Source organism: Prunus avium, chromosome 4 (assembly GCF_965620075.1).
Source record: "Prunus avium chromosome 4, drPruAviu1.hap1.1, whole genome shotgun sequence".
Lineage (NCBI taxonomy): Eukaryota > Viridiplantae > Streptophyta > Magnoliopsida > Rosales > Rosaceae > Prunus > Prunus avium.
Genome location: NC_142287.1, coordinates 32514689 through 32540343, shown reverse-complemented (window position 1 = coordinate 32540343; position 25655 = coordinate 32514689). Strand labels below are relative to the sequence as shown.

The 25655-nt window shown below is 37.4% G+C and overlaps 4 protein-coding genes across 5 annotated transcripts; 3 read left to right on the top strand and 1 right to left on the bottom strand.

Moving 5' to 3' along the window:
• The first annotated feature begins 607 nt into the window (after window positions 1-607).
• On the top strand, window positions 608-3049 carry ACD11 (Glycolipid transfer protein (GLTP) family protein). Its single transcript, XM_021956739.2, has 4 exons — window positions 608-890; window positions 1001-1173; window positions 1942-2087; window positions 2745-3049. Exons 1-4 carry the CDS (start codon window positions 708-710, stop codon window positions 2849-2851), a joined length of 609 nt encoding a protein of 202 aa, XP_021812431.2. The 5' UTR covers window positions 608-707; the 3' UTR covers window positions 2852-3049.
• Window positions 3050-4882: 1833 nt separating this feature from the next.
• CPSF30 (cleavage and polyadenylation specificity factor 30) lies at window positions 4883-10717 on the top strand. The gene is made up of 7 exons (XM_021956720.2): window positions 4883-5554; window positions 5924-6307; window positions 7050-7212; window positions 7342-7452; window positions 8119-8187; window positions 9269-9355; window positions 9546-10717. The coding sequence occupies exons 1-7, from the start codon at window positions 5169-5171 to the stop codon at window positions 10431-10433; spliced, it is 2088 nt and encodes a 695-aa protein (XP_021812412.2). The 5' UTR covers window positions 4883-5168; the 3' UTR covers window positions 10434-10717.
• Window positions 10718-11057: 340 nt separating this feature from the next.
• Window positions 11058-15100, top strand: LOC110755475 (U3 snoRNP-associated protein-like EMB2271). Its single transcript, XM_021956687.2, has 7 exons — window positions 11058-11574; window positions 11926-12268; window positions 12880-13104; window positions 13437-13665; window positions 13930-14108; window positions 14205-14270; window positions 14655-15100. Exons 1-7 carry the CDS (start codon window positions 11144-11146, stop codon window positions 14751-14753), a joined length of 1572 nt encoding a protein of 523 aa, XP_021812379.2. The 5' UTR covers window positions 11058-11143; the 3' UTR covers window positions 14754-15100.
• Window positions 15101-15484: 384 nt separating this feature from the next.
• On the bottom strand, window positions 15485-24709 carry LOC110755492 (SIT4 phosphatase-associated family protein). Of its 2 annotated transcripts, XM_088251965.1 has the most exons (20): window positions 24256-24709; window positions 23416-23574; window positions 23209-23312; window positions 22425-22511; window positions 22260-22335; window positions 22084-22158; window positions 21824-21877; window positions 21068-21127; window positions 20697-20813; window positions 20235-20329; window positions 19940-20142; window positions 19649-19746; window positions 19355-19458; window positions 19111-19276; window positions 18866-18988; window positions 18306-18388; window positions 17884-18025; window positions 17748-17777; window positions 17100-17170; window positions 15485-16573 (listed from the first exon to the last, which is right to left on the bottom strand). In XM_088251965.1, the coding sequence occupies exons 2-20, from the start codon at window positions 23461-23463 to the stop codon at window positions 15973-15975; spliced, it is 2337 nt and encodes a 778-aa protein (XP_088108091.1). In that variant the 5' UTR covers window positions 23464-23574; window positions 24256-24709; the 3' UTR covers window positions 15485-15972. The 2 variants fall into 2 exon arrangements, with proteins under 2 accessions (XP_088108091.1, XP_021812400.2); XM_021956708.2 differs by lacking the exon at window positions 23416-23574 and having other exon boundaries at window positions 24256-24708.
• Between the last annotated feature and the right edge of the window lie 946 nt (window positions 24710-25655).

Here is a 25655-nt window from a genome sequence, read left to right as displayed (position 1 = left end):
CCTAAAGTTTTACAATTAAGATTTCGATCTCAATATACAGTTAGTACGACATAACCGAACCTAACCCTAGCTAGTTGAATGTGCCTTTAGGTGGATTTTAACAAGTGATTTGTTTAGGGATGGGCACAGTCGGATAAGTTCGGAAGCTAATGTTTTGGTTCGAGACTTGGATTTAGGGTTTGGAGGGTAAAATTCATTTTTGGAATACTAAAATAATGTTATAGGTTTTTAAATCATTGAAACAAATTTTAAAATAATTTCATAGATTAAAAATAATTTTATAGTCCACACAATTATTAAAGATAATTAATTACTATTTATTATGTAATATATGAAATTAATTAAAATATTAAAATACTAATTATTCACTAATTAAATAAGGCTAAGATATTACTTAATTATAAATATTAAACTAAACAAACTAATAAGTTTATTAAACTAAACCAACCAAAAAAATAATAATAATCATCATTATGGGACGACGTGACATATCGATGGTAAAGTTGTAAAAAGGAGAGATCATTTCTTATCCGAGCTGGAGCATAGACTTCGACACGTATCCAAACAGCCCCAAATTTATTCAGTTGCGTCGTCGTCGCTGCGTTGATATTATTTGCTGCAAAGGAACGAACATTCGCGGCACAAAAAGCAAGAGACTTAACAGAGAAACTTTGACAGAGAGAGAAACAGGAGAGAGAGACTCTACAATGGCGAATGAGACGCCTCTGAGGAAAATATCGGAGGCATTCAAAGAGCTCGAGGCAGCCGTAAACTCCCAAACAGCAGAAATCGAGGTCGCGCCGTTCTCCAGCGCGTGCTCTCTGGTGTCGCCTCTGTTCGGATGCTTGGGCATCGCCTTCAAGTTCGCCGAGATAGACTACGTCGCCAAGGTACGTAATTTCAATTTTCCGTTTGGTACCCGGGAAAATCAACGAAATGAACTCGAATCAAAATCTGGAACTTTTCCGTTTGAATTTGATCGATTTCTGGATGGTAACAGGTCCATGATCTCGCGGAGGCGTCGAATTCAATCTCGACCTTACCGGTTTTGCTCGACCGCGATATCGAAGGGGATCGCGTGAGAAAAGCCGGTAGTCATTCGAGGAATTTGCTGAGAGTGAAGCGTGGGCTCGACATGGTTAGGGTACTCTTCGAGCAAATTATAGTCACCAAGTACGTATTTTAAACTACTATTTCTTTGCATTATAGTTGGACTGTTTGCTTGTTCATTTCCAATTTCATTGTATATGTATTGCATCGAAAAGAGAAGGTGCTGATTTCAAATGGTGAGCTTCATCTGAGGAAAACATGCATTCTAGTACAAAGTTTATTGGGATTATTTGCCCATGGAAAATGCTAAATGTATTTTACGTTTCAGTCAAAAATCACACTTTGTACCATAAAGTTTCATTTTGGTTCAATTCTGTGTATTTATACCCAAAACTTGTGCACACTGTACCACTGCAAGTCTGCAAATGTTAGTCATTCCTTCAATTTTTGCGTTAGATGAGACAGATTAGTGACCTCTGACCACTATTTAAGCCAATGTAAGGGTAGAATTGAGATGAAAAATATATTCTCGCTCAAGCAGCTGCAGCAGTTGTACAATCTTACATGGATGCCTTCCTTTGCTGCATCTCATTTGTTGTTTCTAGTTGTTTTAGGAGAGAATGTATTTTTCATTTACTTGCTTCCCTGAAATTGGTTTAAATGGTGACCGTGTGGTGACTGATATGTTTAATTTAACATAGACATTAAACAGAGTTAGCATTGCTACAATGTAATAGGGTACGTATAAATTATTTACATTGAAATATCATAAACCAAAGTGAAATTCGCTCCAGCTAAGGGGTCGAAGTGGAATTTCCTACAAAATTATTTGGATGCCGAAGTTCCTATGATGTGGTTAAAGTATTAATATTTCTTTATTTTCATTTGGAGGGGAAATTCCTTGAAGGATCCTGCTTCCAAGGCTTATGCACAGGTGTTTGCTCCCCACCATGGGTGGGTCATCCGGAAAGCTGTTGCTGCAGGGATGTATGCACTTCCTACTAAAGAACAACTATTACATAAACTCAATGAAGATGGTGAGTGAATGAAAAGAGTATTACATTTGTTTCTTATCTTATAAATCTCAACAAAGAATTTGGCTGCAATAAGAGTTAAATTTTGACATTTTGTACCACGATGAGAGCTGGAGCTGAGGTTTCATTTTTAAACCTCTACACACCCCGTTCGACCTTTTGATCAGTTTGAGTGGAGCTTTATTGAAATGTGCTAATTTGAAATGTTTGAAAACTAAGGATTGGCCTACTTACCTGGTTTTGGCTTTGCTTGGTTTCTAATTTGATATCTAGTCTTGCTTCTACCTTCTCCATCAGTTTAGATAAAACTTTTAAAACTCGAGTCTTCTAAAATTATATCTAGTCTTACTTCTACCATTCCTTTCATATATAACTTTTAATATCAAATTTTCCATAATTCACATTGTGTATCTGTGTCATTAAGATACTCTGATTTCAGATGATTTGAGTCTAGAGTTGAAATGTTCAGCACTCACTTAGTACCGGCTATATATGTCACTTTGCCAATGGATTGTGGAATAAAAGTTGGGAGGAAAAACCCTTGGATTGATTCTGTTTGCCCCTTTCTTTTTTCCTTTGTTTCAAAGAAGCTTTTACTTTTATAGTTATAAGTCAACAGTTGTATTAACTCCACATTGCCTTCCACTTTGTTTATTTCAGAGAACTCAGCAATCGTTCAAATGCAGAATTACATTGCTGCTTCGACGCCTCTAATTCTGTACATCGACAAACTCTACCATTCAAGGAAATTGGGTGTAGATTGGTAAAGCAGGAATTGCATTGTAATTTATGGAGAATTGTAACTGAGATAATTTAATCAGTTGGCATTATATATACATTAGTAATTTATGTCATTGATTTATTAGAAAATATCGTTGTATATTGTGACAAAAATTATTGATAAAGTGATGCAGGTTTGGATTCTCCCATCCCATGATCCAATATGCTCACAACTTTTTTCCTTTGGTACTGGATTAGAGTTGAATTGTGCTTTGCTCAACCCTATTTTTTCTGTTTATATCTGTATCGAATAATTGCAACAAGTGAATGATCCATTTGATCAACACAATTCGTGCGTTGTGTTGTGGTGATAATTTTACATAAACCAAAGTTTTCTGTTTATAAGCATAAAGAATTGGTTGTGTTGTGGTGATAATTTTACATAAACCAAAGTTTTCTGTTTATAAGTGTGTTCATAATTGCAACTTTAATTTGATCTACAAAAATACATGGATAAAGCATAAACTAGTGTATGAAATTCAAAATGCTATATATATGTATCTATATATATAAAGCAAAAGGCAGAGAATGGTGAAACATTCAAAATACCAGAAAATGCCCTTGGTTAATTCAAACATTAATAATTGAAATTATTAATTAAATGAGGATAATATGGTAAATTCACAATTTAAAAAATTAAAATTTAAAACAAAATAAGATAATAGATCCTGCTTTTATGGAAAATAACTACCCATTTTTTATTTTCTTAATTCTAAAAACTATAAAAATAAAAAAATAAAAAAAACAAATTGGCACACGCGTGAGCGTGTGGCAAGGGGCTAGTGAGTATAAAATAAATCCCTAGGAAAGCCTTGAAGACCAATTATTCCATCATATGAGTATAAAATAAAAATCTAAAATGAATTTAGGATTCCGAAAGAATATACTAAAAAAATCCCAAGCTCATTTTAAGAAAAAACAAACAAATCAAATTAGGATTTTCAAATGAGAAGATGTGCACAAAATGGATGGAAAGACCAACTCATTCCAACAAATAGAAACCTACAAGGAGGAGAATGCAAAAAAGAACAAATGCATCAAGGTGTTGGACACCATGTTGACCTCACCTCCTTCTCAAGCAAATCCCACAAATCAAGGGATAACTTTTACTTGTCATACCTCACATCCCACCAAACAAGAAGTAGCTATGCCACCTCATATACCTTCTCAATGCCTAAGACCCCAAATCAAGGGGAGCCATGCAAAAGTCCTAGCAATCAATCAACTTTGTCTACTCCAACTTGGATTATAAAAGGGAACTCACCACCTCCAAGCAAAGAGAGGATCAGCTGCCATGGCTGGGAAGCTCTCAAAATATCTCTAAGGCTCTCTCTTTTCTCTTAGAGCATCCACAATGGGAGGGTGTAAAGCCACTTTTACATCCCATTTACACCTTCGAGGGTTGTAAATGTGATTTTTGCTCCAGCAAAAAAGATGTAAATCTAAAGATGTATAATTGATTTCTTTCACCTTTTCTGCTGTAGGTCCCACTTTTGTCCATTTTTTCTCACATTTTCTCATGTAGGTCTCACCTGCAATGTAAAAAAAGATGTAAATGTGCATCTAAATTTGCATCTCTTGGTGGTGATGCAAATTTACACTCGTTTACATCTCTCCATTGTGGGTGATTCCGATCATAAAGGATGTATATGTAACATACACCTCATTATACACCCTCCCACTGTGGATGCTCTTACAAAGGCTCTCAAGCCTCTCTTTTTCATGTACGATGTAAACCATACTAAAATACAAATACAAAGTTATAAATTATAGTGGATGTAGCCCTATTATGGGTGAACTACTCAAACAATTGTGTTATGTGTGTGATTATGTCTTAATCCGTTAGGTACAAATTTCTCCGTTAACACAAAACCAAATGATTGCTCCTAATAAGCTAACCCAAAAAAGAAAACAAGAGAAATTGCAATAATCGACAAAAAACACCATAACTTCAATCGCCAGCCCACGTATATATTCTGTTTGGTTGGGCCAGGCTGCTAGTTCCTTCTTTCGCTAAACCCGGTGACCAGCCAAAATTTCTAACCCGACCCGAACCGACCGCCCAAACCCTTTCTCTGCGCGTCTTCGTGTTCGCGCCCTTTGTGTGTTGCTGTGTCTCGTCGACTGTGAGAGCCACCTCTTTCAGCTCCCCTCACTCACTTCCTTCCTTGTTCCTTCTTCAGTCAACCAAATCTCAAAACGCACGTTTCGCATCTCTCGCTGTAAAACCCTAATGACATAAACAAACCCCCAATTCCCAATTCCCAAACCCCAAACCCCAAATCTACACACAAAGTTCACCGAATGGAAGACTCAGACGGAGACATCAACTTCGACTTCGAGGGGGGCCTCGACGCCACCGCAGCGGCGGGCCCCACAAACCCGGGTCCCACCTCTAATTCTCTGATGCAGTCCGACTCGGGCGTTGCGGCGGTGGACACCAACCCTGCCGCTGCGGCGCCACAACCCAACCACCCGAATCCCAACCGGTCGGGTGGGCGGAGCTACCGCCAAACGGTGTGCCGTCACTGGCTGCGTAGCCTTTGCATGAAGGGCGAGGCCTGTGGGTTCCTCCATCAATACGACAAGTCACGCATGCCTGTTTGTCGCTTCTTCAGGTTGTACGGCGAGTGCAGGGAGCAGGATTGCGTGTACAAGCACACCAACGAGGACATTAAAGAGTGTAATATGTATGTGTTTGTTCCTTTATGCCCATTTCCGCGTTCATCTCTTTGTTTTTTAATTTGGTTGAATTTTATGGTTTTAATTTGTTGATTCCAATCTGGAGATTAATGGGTAGGATTGAATATACTTGAATAGAATTGTGTGCTTTATTGTGATACGGATGAGGTCAATTGCGTTACAAATTGTTGTTATTGGTATTTTGGACCCTCTGATTTGGTAGATTCAAGGTGCATAAGAGGAGGGTTGAAGGAAGAAAATTATCTATAGTTCTTGTTTCTCCTCCGTATTATTTGAAAGTCTAGTTCCAGTGTGAAGAAACCATCAATGTGTGAATCAAGGGTGTATGTTCTAATGGAAGGATTTTGTCATTGCAGGTACAAGTTGGGGTTTTGTCCAAATGGTCCTGATTGCCGGTATAGACATGCAAAGCTGCCTGGACCTCCACCTCCCGTGGAAGAAGTCCTTCAGAAGATTCAGCATTTGAATTCTTATAATTACAACACCTCAAATAAATTTTATCAACAACGGAATGCTGGCTTTCCCCAACAAGCCGATAAGTATCAGTCTGCACAAGGCCCCAATCCCGTCTATCAAGGTGTGGTTGGAAAACCTTCAACAGGAGAGTCTGCTAATGTCCACCAGCAGCAACAGGTTCAACAAACCCAACAACAGGTTGGCCACACGCAGACACAAAATCTACCCAATGGCCTGGCCAATCAGGCAAATAGAAGTGCGCCTTTGCCTCAAGGAATATCTAGGTGTGTTCAGAGTCCCAAGGTTTTTTATTAGATGTGTAAATCAGTTTCTGTATTCTTTATGGGCATTTTATAAAAGATAAATTGTTTGATCAATACTTTCCCAAGAGAGTTCTGCCCACTTTTATCAGCTGTAACTAGCTTTCTTTAAACCCACATTAGTTAATTTTATAAATAATTACTCTGTACAAGTTGTATTTGACCATGTGATGTATGGGTTTTGCTTTTTCAATATGTAGTTTACTTCTCTTTATGATTTGTACATGGGAGGTTGCTATCTACCATTAAGCTCTTGAGCTAATTATATTTTGTTTTGAAAGATGAATGATCTACTCTTCTATTGTTCTATTCTTCCACTCCACTCAGAAGAAGGAAAATATGTAGCAAGACTTACTTTTGTGGGTGCTATAGACGTAATAAGAAACAGCTGAAATTATTTTTTGCTACACATAAATTTCACACTCAGTATTGGCTTTTGGAGTTATGCTTTAAGATGGCTGTATAGTTTCAAAGATTTTTATAAAAAAGTGCATGGGCAAACTGCTACTTGGAAATTTCCTTAATGCCCTACTATAATTATCATCTTTTCCGTGAAATTTTATTCTGTAGTAGACAATACTCATTTTTCATATGGTTCTTCCAAGGTGATAGAATATCTATAGACTGTTCCTCTATCCATGTTTAATTAGTGCACCTGTTTTTATAAGATTGAATGTACTTATTTATTTCGAACATCAAACCTTAGGTATTTTATTGTTAAAAGTTGCAACCGTGAAAATTTGGAATTATCTGTACAACAAGGAGTGTGGGCAACTCAAAGGAGCAATGAGTCCAAACTTAATGAAGCTTTTGACTCTGCTGAAAATGTTATTTTAATTTTCTCAGTCAACCGGACTCGACATTTCCAGGTAGGATTGCAAATTAAATTCCAGTGTGTTTCTCATAGCTTACTATTTTGTTCTTCTATCAAGTTATTTCAAATCCATGGTTTTAATCTACTGGAGGTGTTAGAATTAAAATCACCTATGCTTTGTTAGGGTTGTGCAAAGATGATGTCCAGAATTGGTGGGTCTATTAGTGGAGGGAACTGGAAATATGCACATGGATCTGCGCATTATGGGAGAAATTTCTCTGTCAAATGGTTAAAGGTATTATTTTGTTGAACTATTTATGGCAACTTTCTATGTGTTGATCTACCCTTTCTGATTATTTTTTTCTGCTGCAAATGATGGCAACTATAGGATCCCACAACGTTTGTAGTTCTCAGTATCAAGTCTATGTGTTACTATTATTGTTGTGGTTACTCTTATGGATTGGGTCATGGTGATGAGTATGACTCTGTTACTCATCTCCTTGTTGAGCTTATTGTCGCAGACTAGAAAATTTACATTACTATTTCAAGATATTTGTTCGGGGACCAATATCAAAATAAATTATTAGTCCATCACATTAATAGTATACTTTGATTACGTGAGCCCATTTGGTCATAATCGACAATATCTTTTTTTCATTTGTTTGAGGCCTTGTATCTTAATAGTTACTATTTTTGTTTCTATTTCTTCCTATTGTTGGTTAGAATCAAGATTTGAGTTGGCTGTACTTGTATTCAGCATAAAATTATTTGGAGCTTTTAGTATTTGAATTCATAAGATTTGAACCTAACCCTCCCCTGTGTGTCACCTGAGCCAAGGTTCAGTTGGGGCCACTCCATCTGGAAACTAGGAGAAGCTAATAGAATAGAACAGCTGAAATTTAAATCTAATAAGCAGTAAAATGATAAGATGTCATGACTAATTGCAGTTTTTCTTATGCAGCTATGTGAACTGTCCTTTCACAAAACTCGTCATTTGAGGAACCCCTACAATGAGAACTTACCAGTAAAGGTACAGTCTGGAGCTTTAAAACTATAGATCCACTCATGTAAACTCAGTTAGTTTTTGTGTGTTCTGTCTTGATTGATTGTGAAGTCACCCAATTATTATTTCTGTCAGGATTTTCAGCATGTATCAGTAGGCTGCAGGTTTGTCATGCTAATCCATGATTCAATCAGCCGAAAACATGATCTTACTATTTGTTTTTTTTCTTTTCCCGAAATTTGGTTTTGCTTTCACCATCACCATCCTAGTATTGTTAATAACTGTGATGGTTATTGGACTATGACTTAAAACTTTGAAAGACATCTTCAGAACCTTTCTGTATTGGGTGGTAATGTGTTACTGATCATGCATGCCAAGGCCTTTTGGGCAAAATTACACCTTTTCCCCTGTAGTAGTATTTTCTGGAGGGTGAGTCCACAAGTTGAATACTTGACGGGTGTATGAGTAGTTTTTTATTTTAATTTTATAAAAGACATAATGTTTTTTATTAGATGAAAGTTACAATACATGACTAGGAGTCCACTGAACAGTCTTGAGTACTAAGCTAAAACTAATAACAACAAAACATCATATATTGGAGTAAAACCGTAAATAAAAATAGGCTAAATCACAGCAGCACCCCCGTCGTAAGATTTAGCCTGAAAGGAATAATTCTTAAACTCAGGGTGTGTGAATAAATTACAATGCAAGAATCTATATGTATACATGTATGGACATACTTTTGTATGTCTCTTTGTGGTTTGTGTGTGTGTTATGAACAAATTAGTTTGCATTACTTGAACCATACCATAGAATCTTGCCCAATGACACAGATTATGTTATGGGACCGTGCCTGGGCTAGGTGCTACAAAAATATACAGGTGTTGATGCATCATATAGAGCTTAAATGAAACTGTCTGATAGGACGCTATTTTAATAACTTCTAAACATGCCCAAGTTTTCTTAGCTGTTTCACCATGCTTTTTTACTTGCAATCATTATTATTCTGAACATGTATGCTGGCTGATGTGATACTACTTTCTGTAGACGTATCTTAAGACAAATAAAATTAGCTTTTGAGCTTATTGTCATACTTGTACAATTGCAGATAAGTAGAGATTGTCAAGAGCTAGAGCCCTCCATTGGTGAGCAGTTGGCTTCCTTGCTTTATCTTGAGCCAGATAGTGAACTTATGGTATGTTTCAGGGTTTAGAAACAGAAATATTTACAGTGTGTTTATCAGTTTAGTAAGAGTCAATTTTACTGTAGTGCATGGGGGCAGCACGAAAATTGTTTTGGACTTTTAAGTCTCCTTTCTTAAAAAAATATATTCAGTGTCCGCAACTTGATGAAACTGAATGTTGTATATCATTTCCTGTGTACAGGCAGTTTCGATTGCGGCAGAGTCAAAACGCGAAGAAGAAAAAGCAAAGGGAGTCAATCCGGAGAATGGTGGTGAGAACCCAGACATTGTCCCATTTGAGGACAATGAAGAGGAGGAAGAGGAAGAAAGTGACGATGAGGAAGAGAGCTTTGGTCCAGTTCCGGGGGTAGGAAATGAGGGCAGAGGAAGAGGCAGAGGAGGAATCATGTGGCCCCCTCACATGCCACTAGCAAGAGGTGGTAGACCTATGCCTGGGATGCAGGGTTTTCCCCCAGGAATGATGGGTGCTGATGCAATGCCCTATGGACCTGCACCTGACGGATTTGGTATGCCAAATCCTTTTGGTGTGGGCCCTCGTGGTTTCAATCCATATGGTCCCAGGTTTTCTGGTGATTTTACAGGGCCCACGCCTGGCATGATGTTTCGTGGGCGACCACAACAACCTGGATTTCCACCTGGTGGTTATGGGATGATGATGGGTCCTGGACGTGCACCATTTATGGGAGGCATCGGGGTTGGAGGTGCAAATCCAGGCCGGCCTGGTCGGCCAACTGGTATGTCTCCAATGTTTCCACCACCATCATCTCAAAACACTAACAGGATGCAGAAGAGAGATCCAAGGGGACCTTCCAATGATCGAAATGAGAGATATAGTGCTGGTACAGGCCAGGGGAAGGGTCAAGAGACTCCAGGTTCAGCTGGTGGACCAGATGATGAGGCACGTTATCAGCAAGCATCAAAGGCTTACCGGGAAGATCAGTACGGTGCTGGTAACAACTCTAGAAATGATGATAGTGAAAGTGAGGATGAGGCACCGAGGCGGTCAAGGCATGGAGAGGGAAAGAAGAAAGGGAGAGGCTCAGAAGGAGATGTTACCTCTGAGCACTAGCAGATGCTCTGCTAGTTCGGCAGTTTTAGTGATGCCACTAACGAGGGAACCTATTTTCCCCCTTGATAGATCAAACAATCGATCCTCGATATTTGGATTCTTTTAGGTGCTGAGGGAAACTGAGAACTGCAACATTCTCTTCCCATTTTGTTTAAAATTTCCAATATGCTGCAACATTCTGTGATATTTTTGTAACTGTATCCTGGAAAAGGGGATGAATGGGTTGTGGAAATTCAGAACTAATTCCACATCATGTTATTCAATATACAGAGAGGATTTGTATCGATAGTGCTGCATGATGAATATAAATGTCGTTTTTTATACAAGCAATAGTCTAAACTATTAAAAAGAAAATCACGACCAACTCTAAATTAATCTAATTTATGTTTTTTGGGATATAAGTGCCGTTTTCAAATTATTTCGTTTAGGCAGCAGTAAAGGGTAATTTTGGAAATTCAGAAAATGTAGAAGCCCAACTCACTAAACATTGGAGCCCAGAAAATAGGAACAGCTATTTGATGGGCTTGCAACAACAAAGTTCAGATGAATCAAATCCGGGTTAAAATGGGTATTTGCAACCCATGACCCGAAATTCTAACACTAAGAAGCTCCTCACCGTCTTCTTCGCCGCTTAAACCTTAAACCCTCCAAAAGTAAAACCCTAGCAACTGAAGTAGCAGCATTTGCCTCACATTCCGTACATTCCAACCATGAAGAACAAGAAGAAAGGAGGCTCAGCTCCCAAGGGACCTAAGGGAGCCAAAAAGAGCAAGACTTACTCTCTCAATGAAGACTCGTTTTTTAGCACTGAATCGAAGAAACGCCGAAAAATCGACCGTGATGAGATAGAGAGCGATTCAGACGACGACTATGGCGTCGTTGGGTCGGATGGCGAGGGCGGTGGAGAGGAAGCTGAGGAGGCTGAGGCTATAGAAGAAACTGCAGATGAGAAGAGGAAGAGGATAGCGCAAGAGTACTTGGAGAAGGTTCGAGGATTAGCGAGGAGGGAGAAGGAAGATGAGGAGGATGAGAGTGATGAAGAAGGTGAGAAGGAAGGCGAGAGAGACTCGCTTGTTGCCAAGATTTTGCAGCAGCAGCAGCTCGAGGACAGTGGCCGAGTTCGCCGTGCCATTGCTTCTAGGTAATCAATTTCGTTCTTGTATTTTGTTTTTTGATTAGATTGTAGGTGGTGTTTGGAACTTGACCAATTTATAGAGGCATTTGATCGGTATTCAGATTCAAAGTTGTGAACTTTATAAACTCCCCTTTGGGTTTAATGCTACTTTGATCAAATGCTATCATTAGCTTTCTTGCTTAAGCTCTGACACCTTAAGCTTGATGGTAATCTTGGGAAGTTTTGTTTTTAAACGTAGAATGGAGCAACTGGATTTTGCTCCATAACTGGAGAAGTGTATGCTCTCTACCGGATTGTTTCATATTTTAATTTGTGGTAGCATGTTTCTAATTATCATGCTTAATCCTCTCATTTCAGGGTTCAAAAGCCTGAATCTACTGATGAATTTCGGATCTCAGTGAAGCATCGACAATCTGTTACTGCTGTGGCTCTGTCCGAGGATGACTTCAAGGGCTTCTCAGCTTCTAAGGATGGCACCATTCTTCACTGGGATGTAGATAGTGGGAAAAGTGAAAGGTATCTATGGCCCCGTGATGAAGTATTAAAGTCTCATGGGGTTAAGGATCCACAAGGTCGAGCTACAAAGCATAGTAAACATGTGTTAGCTCTAGCAGTTAGCTCCGATGGTCGGTATTTGGCAAGTGGAGGCTTAGATCGCCATATTCATTTGTGGGATACTCGTACACGAGAGCATATTCAGGTAGATATGATTGGTCAGTTACTTTGTTGGTTATGGAATAGAATAATATATGGACATATATGAAATTGTTAGGAGCTTTTAGTTTAATAAAAGCACTTAAATTGATCAGGTTAGAGGAATGCAGGTGACCTCTCATACTGTCAGGACAATTCACTAACAGTAAAATCTCTATTGTACTAGCAAGGGCCTACCTGCAAATCATGTAAATGACCTATTTTGTTTTTAATTTTCTTTAAACAACAAGAGAAGTATGTTTTTTGCTTGATCCACAGAAGTACGTGCTTTTCTATTGGCAAAGCAGCGTTCTCTGTAAGCTGAGTCATCTGTCGATCTGTTGGGATGCATTTCCAAGTTAAAGACACGGATTAGGTTTTATGTCTGATTTTCTGATTTATAGTTTAGAAAATATCCGAAAGAAAATACTAAAATGGCAGGCCTCTGAAAATATTGTTTCTCAACTTAAGTCTTTACAGTAAAAATATGTGATTTTATCATGTACATACACACTCTCCATCTTCTCCCTTCAAATTCTATTAGAAGCAACATTTGTGAATCTGGAAACAGTGAGTTCTTGAGTGCTGTTCTTAATCAGCATTTGTGTTTTTTAACAGGCTTTTCCAGGTCATAGAGGCCCCGTTTCATGTTTAACTTTCAGGCAAGGGGCATCGGAACTTTTTTCTGGTTCATATGATCGAACAGTTAAGATATGGAACGTTGAAGATAGAGCTTACATAGATACATTATTTGGTCACCAAGGAGAAGTATTAAGTATTGATTGCCTACGAAAAGAACGGGTTTTGTCTGTTGGACACGATCGAAGCATGCAGTTATTTAAGGTAAGAAGTATATATTTATGCGTTTTGGGGAATGGTTGCAAATGAAACTTAGTTCAAATGAAATCACGTGGACAGAAGCTACTATTTCTGATTATTCTTTCCCCAATAGTCCCATTTCTAGAAACACCAACCATCATAGGAACCTCTAGTTTCCTTTGGATCCCATTGATATTGGAGTACACATTTGTAACCTTTTTAGGATGGACTTGCTTGGATAGTTTCTTTTTTTCAGTAGTATGTTCTATGTTACTTTGGTGTTTTTAAACCATGTGGTGTAGTTAGACTCAATTTGCTTTCCTTGTTCTTGACACCATTATCTATTCCCTTGATAGGTTCCAGAGGCGTCACGTTTAGTATTCCGTGCCCCTGCATCTTCTTTGGAATGTTGTTGTTTTATTAGCAATGATGACTTCTTATCCGGCTCTGATGATGGAAGTGTTGAGCTTTGGAGCATGCTGCGAAAGAAGCCTGTTTGCATAGTTAAGAATGCTCATCCTTGTTTGGCTGCACACAAAAATGTAGAACAGAAGGATGGTGATAGAATTCCGAATGGTCACATAGGTAAATTTAAATAATAATTTTTGCTGGCTTCAAGTTTACTCTGTGTACACATTTCTTCCCAGTCAGTGAAAATATTTATTTGCTGTTTAGCTGGTTTATCCATCTCTCTTTGCACGTTTGAATTAGCATAAAAAATTGTACCTTGGGAAAGGTAGATTAAAGCGTCCAGTTATCAATGTAATCTTGTTACATATGTTTTTAACCTGCCTTGGGTTTCTGGTTGACTTGTGTTCTAATGGGATGGTATTGAATTCTGCTGTACAGAAAATGGTGACCACACTTCTCAAAGTTATGATTGTTCATCAACATATTCTTGGATCAGTTCAGTCACTGTTTGCAGAGGCAGTGACCTTGCTGCATCAGGAGCTGGTAATGGCTCTGTTCGTTTATGGGCTGTTGAAAGTGAGAGCAAAGCCATGAAGCCCTTACACGACCTCCCATTGGTATGCCAAAGCAATGACTACAAAACCTTGTTTGCGTCTTGTAAATCAAAAAGTTCACAAGCTTTTTTCTACTCTTAATATTTTTGTGCTGTGCAGGTTGGATTTGTGAATTCTTTAGCTTTTGCAAAATCTGGAGGATTTCTAGTTGCAGGAGTTGGGAAGGTGACCTCTCTTTTCTTTTTTTTTCTTCTTCCTAATCTTCCTATATCTAGATCATCTTGCCTTTTTCCTTCTCTTATTCCTTTCATTTTCTTTGACTGAAAGGATTGCTCAACTATAAGTTTGAACTTTGAAAGTGCATATGAAAGTTTGAAAAAGAAATATTGCAGCAAAACCTTGGAAGGGCTTAAAATGTTTTTCTTAATATATTTATATATTTTTTTTTTCATGGGAAGGGCGGGGGTGGGTGTTTCTAGGCTTTGCTATTTTCATCACTAGGTTTCATCCTGCGTCTATTTTCTTGAGTTGTGTTTCCACATTTATCCATATTGTTCACTTCATGAAAACAATGTCAGCTTCTAACATTGTCAATTACCTTTGCAACAGGAACCTCGACTAGGAAGGTGGGGACACATCTCATCTGCTCGGAATGGAATTGCAATCCATCCCCTTAAGCTTTCATCAGAAGATACAGATAATTTTTAGCTCCCAATTTTGACAATCATACACTTTTGCATCTCCCAATTTTGACTACATTGAGTTGATAAGTCAGATGAAATGTTGTTCCTTCTGTTCAAAATTATATAGTTTAGCTTTACTTCTTTTTGTACTGTGGCTTGGTGTGTACCTTTATATCTATTTCATCTGACAAGGAGGCAGCGGAACATTTTTCAATCTGAATTAGAATCCGAAATTCAATTGTAGAAAGTGATGTAAAATTGTTGAGACCTAAATTAGCAGCCTATGGCACGTGCTTATCGAATGGCAAGGCTGGAAGGGCAATGTCAAATTGGTATTCCTTGATGTTAAATATTAGTTTAACATTTTTTTCAGCCATGACTCCACTATTACTCATCTTTTCAAGTTTATATTTTTATTTATTTTGGGTAATATGAGCTCCATTTATTTTTTTAAACCTAATAAAATAAAATGATATTTTGCATTTAAGGAAGTTTAAATTTTATCAAGTGTTGAATTGCCACATAGACCATTAAATTCAAATTTAACTGTTCACTGTAAGAAAATAGGATCATTAGAAGCCAAATCTGGCCCACGACTGAAATTAGAACATTCTTGGTAGAAGCAAGGGGTTTACAACTTTAAGTAAATTCATGCTCAATGGCCTGAAATATATAAAAAAAACAATCATCTGACGAATAATGCTGTGTTTGAAACAGAATATGCGGGTATCTTAATTGTAAAGTTGGAAACGCCAATAAAAAGCATCAAACTCAATGAACTCATTTCCGAAATCAAATTTTCATATTCAGAGAATGGGAGAGGAAGAGGGAGTGGGAGAGGGCAACTATATATATTGACAGGTCCTTGCTAAAGATACATGCAGCATGTGAAGAAAAAAAAATCCAACTTCTGTAACACCTAGCTTTAGACAATTGATGAAACATAAAATTACTTGCTACGAGGTCCGCAAACACGAGAACCTTCCTTTCCCTTTTCCTCAATGTTTAAATGGATAGAGAGCGGGTCGAGGGGGGTAGAGAGAGAGGACAGATCAATTTCTTACAGGTGGGGAAAAAATATCAGCCCTATTCAAAAACACTGACTTCTGAATTTGATGATGCGCGCAAGGCCCTTTAAATGCAGTTGCCTAGCCCAACCAACCAGTGTCTAGATTCAACTTCCCACCCGATCAATGTCGTCGAGTAATGAGTTAGCCCAGTTAACTGATCATTAAGAATTTACATTAGTTCCCTTCCTTGTCATCTTTATCACCTGCAGTCCCTTCCTGAGTGCTTTTCGTTCCTGCATTCACCGCTGCAGCGTCAGAAGTGGTTGAACCAGAACTTGCATTCACATTACCCAACTCTGATGGCTCAGAAGGTTTTGAAGTTTCCTCAACTGATGATTCAGCTTTAGGTCCAGTAACAATTTCATCATTGCTTATCAAAGGTTCAGAGGATGATGGAGAACATTTAGCTGCATCTGGAGATTCCGTTTGAAGCTCACCATTTGGTAGGGCATCAGATGGTTCCCCAGAGTCCGAAGTCTCCCTCCATTCAACCCACTCCGGTGGTTTGTCAGTTTCAGTGGATCCTAGTTCTGGTGAATTGTTGGGCACGCTAACTTCCGAATCTTCAGCTTTTGTTCCTGGTTCTGGAGAAGATGTTGCTGTGTCAACTAAGTCATCATCTTCACCAACAATGACATCATCATCGCCACCACCATTGATTGCATTAGACTCCGCCGTATTAGGTGATGGAGAAGCAAGAGACCCAGTTGAACGATCTGTGGCAACCCTGTCATCCTCGAATGCAAACCAGTTGGAATTTGTAAACAGAGAACCGCTGCAATTAGAACAGTAACCATGTCAAGCAGTTGAAAGCAACAGATTTTAGACGTGCAAAACACCTTGATAAGCACAGTAACACCAGTAAAAGCCCAAAAAATCATTCAGAAGGGTAAGCTCTCTGTCACACAATCGGTGCAATAAGCCAAGGTAACAACATGGGAAGCCAATTATTTTCTTCAAATTTGGCATTATAAGCAAAAAACCAAGGGAAAAGTATGGACCGTACAGAGAATTTTTAAAATTAGTTCCCACTGTAATTGTAATTTAATCTCTAGTTCATATTGCATGTAGCATATAGACCTGGCCAGTAAACAAATTTTCTTTGCACGTGATCGGTTATTCTTTGGCTGGACATACAGATGAAGGTGAAGGCAACCATAAAATCTCAATATTTCATAAGGAGCCAACATGCATTGACTGACCTATGTCAATGAAACTCCACAAAACTACTGAAGCTTCCCACAAAATCCATCATATTACAAGATTGTTTTGACACATATCCAGTATGTAGAATCACCTACCTTTCCTGGTCATCTCCCAAACGCAGTGAGGATATGACAACTTCAGCAGATTCATCATCAAAGTAGACATCCTGTGCCAAAATTATATTGTAAGGAATGTTTCCATTTACCAACAAAAGCATAAACTATATTGCAGCTTCTTAATGCTGAAAATCCCACCACTTGATTGTAATTAGAATGAATAGAGAGAATGAGAAAATGAGACAAAGAGATGATGATGATGATGCAAAAGGAACCTAGTTATGGTACTTGTTTTCCTATAAAAATAAAATTATACACGGACAACCAGATCAACATTTCACAAAAACTCACAACAGACTCAAGTGGCACCACCTTTTTTTTTTTCCTACTGAAAGCAAAAGAAACTAGGCCCTCCTCGGGAGTGTTTCCTCCTAAATTAAAATTCTGTTCAGATGATTGCGAAGAAAGTAATGCTCAACAAATGCCAACACGTCATACTTCCAAATCGAAAAATTTTGCGCAGGCCAAAAGGCCTCTACAAAGCACTTTTAGCAACTCAGTCCATATGTGTTCAGAAGATATTGCAATAACTAATGTTCCACTCAAGCAGAGGACTCATGCCTACAATATCAACAAGGAAAAAAAAAACTCATGGAATTGAGTACAAATTGACAGTATATTTGATACCTCATCATCTCGTTCAAGTGAGCCATGGCCCTGAAAAACATGAAAAGAACAATTGCTGATCAGATGAACAATCATAAAAATAGGCACAAAGCCTTTAACCCTAATACAAAGCAAAACAAAAGATCTCAAGGGGTACCTCATCTAACTCATCGTTGCTGTAAATGCCATATCGAAAAGCCTGGCTTAAGTTATTAGCAAGGGCTGCAACATCATAATCCCTATCTTGGTAATCATCATCATCACTGTCCCTATTTCGATCATGTAATGCTGTTGGACGCCTGTTATAATTGATTACAACACGGTTAAAAAGCCAAAACCATAAGATCGGTAGGACAGCAGACAGTAAGAAAGAACAAAGGAAATCACATTGATAGACCAATATTGTCTCAGTGAGCTAAGAACAAACAAAGGTTTTACTAGAAAACAAACCACATGTTTTCATGTGTGTGATATCCGCTAAAAACTATGTGATCGAGCTTTACTCAGAACATGCAATTGCATATCAATAATAAATGTGAAAACGAAACCAACTACTTTTGAGAGGAGAAACAAACATACCCACAGGCCCACTGATAGACATTCTCCAATGCGTTACGCTTTGATAGGACATTTGTCTGCCAATCCGTCCACTCACTGTTTTCCTGCAAAGATAATTACAACTCTAAGAATGATGTTGGCAGTGAAAGCAGTAGGCTGCACCATACTTTTTGGTAGCATTATGTTTCTGCTATTCCGTAAAGATAACTACATAACTCCATGCAAAAGTGACAACCAACAACAGAGATGGATAAATTAATTGAAATAGCACTAACAAGGGGTTGTAGCATAAATGTAATCACTTTTCAACATCAAAACAGTGATAAACACTAAATAAAATTCCAAAAAAAAATCAATTTTTTGATGATCAAGTAAAATATCATAGCAACGAGCCTTGGAGGCGCAACCCATGTACAGAGAAAACAGAAAATCACCAGAGGAAGAAAGGAAGTGGAAGGAGTCTGTGAACCTCTAAAACAACCATGTAAGACTGGGCTACAATCCATAACAGAATGCTTCACTTTTTTTCCATAAACTTTAAAGAGCAACAAATATAAATATAAAGAAATAGAAATACAAACCTGCAGCTGTGCCTGAATCTCACTATTGTTATTCCCAAGCTGAATGAGTTTATTAGAAATACGTGTTAAATGTCCAATATTCCCTATTCTGGGTTGGGATCTACCCTCAGCAGGGACAGTTGGCTGATAGAAAAACAAAACAAAATAATTTTAAATACCGTTTCAATAAACTACGGGTGGAAAAAAAAGGGTACAAAATCATCTGGATGTAAGGTAATATTAATTTAAAAGTGATGGAACACCACCTTGTCTGAATCAGCTGCTAATGTGAAATTCTTTTCTGCTTCAAGTATTTTGCCAACAAGATTACAGTCACGAAGAAGATGTTCGACAAGAGGAGCATTCTTGCTTTCCAAACATGATACTATTATGTTCTCTATGTGGTGATGTAGAAAGTTGTTATATGGGTACCTGGAATTGTAATAGAATCAGTGAATAATGCCTTGTATTAAATCATATTTTACCAAACATGAAAAATTCTGAACTTACTTAAAAAATAAGTCTAAAATTCTTTGTACAGCTCCAAGACGAATCAATTCCTTCTCAGCAGCTTCACTACCAACCGTAAGTAATACTGAAATGAACTCTACAACCTGAGAAGTAACAAGTTCAAGCATAAGCAGAATAAAACTACAAAAATCGCTCTTAAGCACACAGTGATGGTTGTAAGAACATGCAGACCAATTATAAAGAAAACCTTGTGGATAGAGAGAGAAATTAAATAAAGCATTAAGAATGCAGTTCTTGAATTAGGGCAAGGAGCATTTGAGAACAAGAATTCACCTTCAAACGATGTTTTCCGAGAGGCGGTTGTAACTTGCCATATGTAGTTAACAGCGTATTGTCCCCCGATGAAACATCCAACAGCTTCAGCAAATCACCTAAAGATAGAAGCCAGATCAGTATTTAGTTTCTAGTGATAGAAGATAAATTACTTCTTCATGCAAAAGAAAAACTCTTCAAATTCCTATCGCCAGAAAAGAGGGAAAATAAATAGTAACACTCTATTCGGGCATTTGAACATGTAGGCAATAAACAAACGCAAGTACCATACTCTATAACAAATAACTTTACCTAGGCTCTCCAGCATGCCCACAACAGTCTCAGGATTAGCAGTAACTGTCGATCCATGAGTCATTTGACGTCCATACATATGATATGTTCCCAAAGTTAGCCTCCTAGGGTCTAACAAAGAGATGCATACCGACAATGAGTTAACAAGAGCAGACTTTGGCCGTGATTCCTCCAAAGCATGCCGAAACAATCTTCCTATAAAACTGCGTAAAATATACAAATGAACTTTAACACAAAAGCTACAGCAGAAATGCATGTATAATTCAAGTCAATGTGAGGATAAAACAAATGGTACCTTGGGCTGGAGATCTTAGAAGAAAGTCCAGGTGGAGCAAACCGTGTTATAGCACAAAGTGTCTCTGCTGCATTAGCATGCACTTCAGGAGAATCCTGTAAAAATGATGCTGATAAGAATTTTCCCAGTAATGCTTAACGTTCTTAAAGCACAGCAAATAGACCATCTAGTATAGAAAAACATATATAAAAAAGGAACACATAAGCCAATTTTTTTTTTACAAACAGGCAATTTAAAATTGCACAGCCTTTTCTTTTTCTTTAGAGCAATAAAGCTGCAGCAGCATCTTCCATTAACAAGGCAATAGCAAGTTCGTGGTTACAACCTTTTTCTCCAAAAACTTCACATAAACTCTCATTTCAAACATGTTTAGGAAAAATAACAATAATAAATATAATAAAAGTAATCCCATAGGGTTGCATGGATATTCAATCTCACGAATATGTAAAATGAGTCACATACCGACGAGCTGAACTTGTCCACAATCATCTCTAGCACATCCGTATCTTGTATCCAGTGCATTGCCTCCGTATAGTTGGTATACATGTGTTCATCAGCACCAACCAGACGTATCAAAACCTGTACAACATATAAACTGAGTTTCAAGAAACACCTCGCCTAACTGAGAAAAGTCGATAAAAATCACACCAATTTTTAGGAGCCAACAAATATTTCTCTTATAGTAAGGAGTAATAATCAAAAGCCAAAGATGCTTCTTATTAAAAAAGATAAAACAAATAAAAACTCACGACGCTAATTACTGTTGTAAGAGCTTAAAGGAGTGTATTGCAGAAGCTCAATATGAAAAGGAACAAAGGTGATCTATAACCAACCTCCATGATGGATGTAATTCCAATCAGGTCAACTAGCTTCTTGACAATTTCTTGATGACCCTGGATGTGCAGTTAAGAAAGACATCAGCCAAAAAATACTCTAGCAATCACATAACTTAACTCATGGAAAGCTAAAAGATCTATCTCCTTCAAACAGAATCTTTAATGCAACAGTAAGTATCTAGAGTTGAAATAAAAATATCAGAGTATACGTCATCATAAATAAATGCATTCGATGAAAATATGGTCATATTTTAGCATGCTACATTCAAGAAAACATATGCTACCAAACATCTACTAGTAATGAAATATTGAGCTTCATAAACAAAGCATTAGTGCAAATTAAATATTAAAAACTAAATGATAACAAAGTAGAATATATGCCATCAAGTCAAAGCAGGCACACAGAGTTAATTTGAACATCCAAAACCCATAAGCATCTACCACTTCCCCACACCTTAAAATGGGGACACATTAGGTTCAACCCATTTGAGGAGAACATGCTCATAAATCACAGTTATAAAGACACGCACACCAAATAACAGAATTTACAAGTACCAGGCAGCACTTTTTGAATTTGCAATTCTTCTTACATAGGCACATATAATTTGAAAATTTCATTATATTTTTCCCTTTCAATCCAACAGAATGTGCATTTAAGACACCCACTGGGCCATGCCACAAAAAAAACTAAAAAAGCTAAAGTTTAGCAAAAAGGATTTTCAAACAGAAACAAAAAAGAAATAATGGACTTACCTGAATATAGGTCAGGAAAGGAACCGCCTTGCGCAACAGCAGGCAAACAACAACCTAGGATGGACAAATTAGGAAATGTAAAATCCCAGGAAATATAATACTGACATTTTTTCACCCAATTTTTTATTTTTAAAGAAAAAAAAAAGAAAACGGGGGAAAATGAGGGGAAACCTCGAGTACGCATATATAATCTTACATTGGTAAAATTACTTTCATGCCGAACCCTGAAGATAACATTTAGAAGTTCAATAAAACAATACCTTGCTGAAGTACCCGGCCAAGAGTGTGCTGTGGGAATTATTTGGTTCCAAAAAGGAGAACAACAAGTTCATCAACTGCCAAGAAGGACATAACCAAGTGAATCAATTGCTGAATTCTGTATATTTTTCAAACTATCAACCAGAGGCAGTGAAATTGAATAGTTAGAATGTCAAACCTCATCATCCTCTACCAACGTTTTGAGTATGATATCAACTTCACAAGTAAAAATCTCACATGCAATAAAAGGAAATCTGTATACACAACAAATTAACAAGATTAATCACACAGATAGAGAAAAGCATCAATGCTCGTGTTTGCATGTATACTCAAGGCAACCTACTTGAAAGTTCGCCTCTTTTCAGCATCCTCAGGAGCTTCTTCAACAATGTATCGGATGAGCTGCTCAACCTGGGCTCTTTCTCGCAGACTGTAACACAGGGCAGCGCAAATAATCAAATAAAAGAACTGATCTTGAAAAACGAACAGGAGTCTCTCAGATTGTAACCAAAAAAAGGAGTTTTGCATATGCTCAAGCACATAAAGAACACAACGCAACTAATAACCGGGGAAAAAAAAAATTAAAAATAAATATTCTGAAGACAAATTTATCTTTCCAGGCCTGGGAAAGGGCTTATGACAAAACTAAATCACTCATATACCCAATTGGATGGAAACAAAATTTTAAAGAATAAATACATTCCATCTACATTGAAAAAGAAAACAGAAGTGAACTTTCAACGTTAACATTTCAAATCACTGAGGCATGGAAATTAAGTAATTCACGCCAAAATCTCAGATTGAAAGCCAAAGGATTGGCATCATGTCTGTCAACAGCAGTACCAGATATATAAACCCAAAATCATTAGAAATCATTTTTAAAACAACTCTGAGAAGGAAATATTCAATTTCTGCTTTCATCTTTAAACCCATTGACCTGTTGCCACATCCGCACATAAGAATACATAACATCATTTCGGACAATTATATGACAAGCAGCCCTCCCCTAAAGACACTAAGCATAAAAATAGTACCTCACTCAATGAAGCACAATGAATAAGCAAATAGTCGACAAAAGGAACCAAAGGTAAAAGATAGAGGCAGTGTGGAAATGGAAGGAGCATTACAAATTGATTAGACGCCCATTGAGAGATTTGCATTCTTGAATAATTTCATCTTCATCAAGAAGCTCTTCCAACGTGAAATTGTCCTTGTCCAAAATTGTCTCCACCTGAAACATAAATAAAATTAGTACAAAAAAACAGAAATTTGGCTAAAAACAAACAGCAAAGGACTAGCCTTCCATATTAGTGAAAGCTGGTTGTATCAACCACCTGAAATAAGTCAACTAACAAGCAGCTTAGGTGACAGCTGGAGATCATCTCCAGCCCTCTAGAGAAGGGAATAAGACTGGTGCAATTCAGAGCAGATACAACTGATGCTTCAAGAGGTCTTAAGCTACATTTATTCAAGCCCTACTTTTGCAACTCACACTTTCAAAAAAATTCCCATTAGCAATTGTTAAAAGTGAAACATGTTAGAACCAGAGCATGCAAAAAATACTAAATACAACATATGCTTCAAGGACCCTTTAAGCCTGCCTATAATCATGTCCTAATTTTAAAAACCTCACTTCCAAAACCACCATCCATAAATGGTTAAAGTCTCTAAAGTGGGCACCATGGAGGTTTTCAAAAGGCCTATAAACCTCACGCAATCCTCAATCCCCCCCAGTAAAATTTACTAAATTGCAGTTTATATATTGTCCTAGTCCACACTTAATGGCAACTGCTGCATAATGACATATTAGAGAGTTTGTACTATTAAAATAATCGGTTATCACTAAACCACTGATCCAAATTTCGGATCCAATACATTCTTGAAGAGACGTGACACCTAGAAAACTTTCTGTGAAATTCAATGGCCAATCCCCCTGGAGTTGGCATACAAGTGACACAACAGAACAATACTTCCTGAGATCCAACATTCCAACTTTGTATTTCTGATCCCACATTATCTCACCGAGATTCAATCCAAACAGAGAATTAAGAGAAATCAATAAAACCTCCCCACTATTCAATCCAAATATGTTAAAAAGAATCCCATACTATGCCACACACACACCCAATGGCAAAAACACGAGAAAACAAAAGAAACGCCGTCGTATAACTCACCGGAGACGCAGTGGACAATCCCGCCATACGCCAAAACATGGTGAATTGAGGAGCGAAAACGGCCTCCGCGAGCCGAACTGAAGTTGGATCTGCGAAACCCCGAGAAACAAACCCTAACGCCCCGTCACAAAATCCCCAAGCGAGGATTCACCAATCGCCGAACCGCCGGAGACACCCAAATGATCCAAGCATTCGCTACGAAACCCTAAAAATTGGAAGACGCGGATTCGATTGGATCTATATCGAGGGCCACAGAGAGATAGAAGAAGAACCCAAAGGCCTGCAATCGCGGGCGGTGGGGGGTATGAGAGAGTGTATATTGGAGATGAAATGGAATTATAGAAAGGGTTGAATTATTATATGGCTTCGAATATATATATTTTTTCTTCGTATTTTTATATATATACTATGGTTTGGTTTTAGTTTTAGTTTTTTGGGTTTCAAAAAAGTCTTGGATAGCTATTCGAAGTTTGTGATAGCCTGGAAGGATTTTTATATTATAATGTTTGTTTTGTTGGATTATGATTTGGGCATGGAAAATACGTCATTCTTTTGCTATGTTTTTGTTGCTCTCCTTTAAAGTTGGAGGGTTGGAGGGTTGGAGGCTTGTTGTCCACTTGCTTTGGGAGTATTTATTGATTTATTTTTTCTTTGTTTTTATTAATGATTTGAGTAAGTTGATTACACTCAATAACTTAAAGATTCTTTCTCAATTAATTTAACTTCTTGTTGTGTTTGGTCATTAGAGAAAATTTATCGATATTGGACATCACAGTGGCTTTGTACTTGTTTTGTTCATCTTATCAATAAAATTTATCGCTCCTTATCAAAAAAGAAAAAAAATATATAGATATTTTGATTGGCAAAAATAATAGGTAAGAGTTGAATTTATGTTGTCAATGTAATAGTAACTAGTCTCTTTGCAAGCGCTTTCGCGCTTGTGAGAAGCTTTTTAAAAAAAAAATTAAAAAAAAATTTTAGAATTAAAAATATAATGGGTAGTTGTGTTTCATAAAAATAGAATCCATTACCTGATTTTTCTTTTAATTTTAATTTTTTAAATATGAAAAAGTGTGCATTTATCATATTATCCTCATTTAGTTAATTATTTCAATTCTTAATATTTGCATTAACCAATGACATTTTTTGGTATTTTGAATGTTTTACCATTCTCTGCCTTTTGCTTAATATATATAGATTATCGATTTAATGTGTAGAAAACAAATTTAGAATTATTTTGTAATGCTAATTATTGAAGTTTTTGGCAGTTTTGTGTGTGTGGAGCTTCATGATTGAAGGTATCACTCATATTGTTTATCTTTTTGTTTCTTTGCCCAAAAAAAAAAAGTTTCTTTACTACTATTGATATTTCAAGCTTAACTCTTAATTTGGTCACTTTG

Coding starts and splice junctions, on each gene's coding strand:
- ACD11 (XM_021956739.2), top strand. CDS start 708: ATGGCGAATGAGACGCCTCTGAGGAAAATATCGGAGGCATTCAAAGAG. Junction 891..1,000: donor AGATAGACTACGTCGCCAAG/GTACGTAATTTC, acceptor GGATGGTAACAG/GTCCATGATCTCGCGGAGGC. Junction 1,174..1,941: donor GAGCAAATTATAGTCACCAA/GTACGTATTTTA, acceptor TTTCATTTGGAG/GGGAAATTCCTTGAAGGATC.
- CPSF30 (XM_021956720.2), top strand. CDS start 5,169: ATGGAAGACTCAGACGGAGACATCAACTTCGACTTCGAGGGGGGCCTC. Junction 5,555..5,923: donor GACATTAAAGAGTGTAATAT/GTATGTGTTTGT, acceptor TTGTCATTGCAG/GTACAAGTTGGGGTTTTGTC. Junction 8,188..9,268: donor ATGAGAACTTACCAGTAAAG/GTACAGTCTGGA, acceptor GTACAATTGCAG/ATAAGTAGAGATTGTCAAGA.
- LOC110755475 (XM_021956687.2), top strand. CDS start 11,144: ATGAAGAACAAGAAGAAAGGAGGCTCAGCTCCCAAGGGACCTAAGGGA. Junction 13,666..13,929: donor AATTCCGAATGGTCACATAG/GTAAATTTAAAT, acceptor TCTGCTGTACAG/AAAATGGTGACCACACTTCT. Junction 14,109..14,204: donor CCTTACACGACCTCCCATTG/GTATGCCAAAGC, acceptor TGTGCTGTGCAG/GTTGGATTTGTGAATTCTTT.
- LOC110755492 (XM_088251965.1), bottom strand. CDS start 23,463: ATGATCTCCAGCTGTCACCTAAGCTGCTTGTTAGTTGACTTATTTCAG. Junction 21,878..22,083: donor TGGCCGGGTACTTCAGCAAG/GTATTGTTTTAT, acceptor TGTCCATCCTAG/GTTGTTGTTTGCCTGCTGTT. Junction 18,389..18,865: donor AGATTCAGGCACAGCTGCAG/GTTTGTATTTCT, acceptor TTATCTTTGCAG/GAAAACAGTGAGTGGACGGA.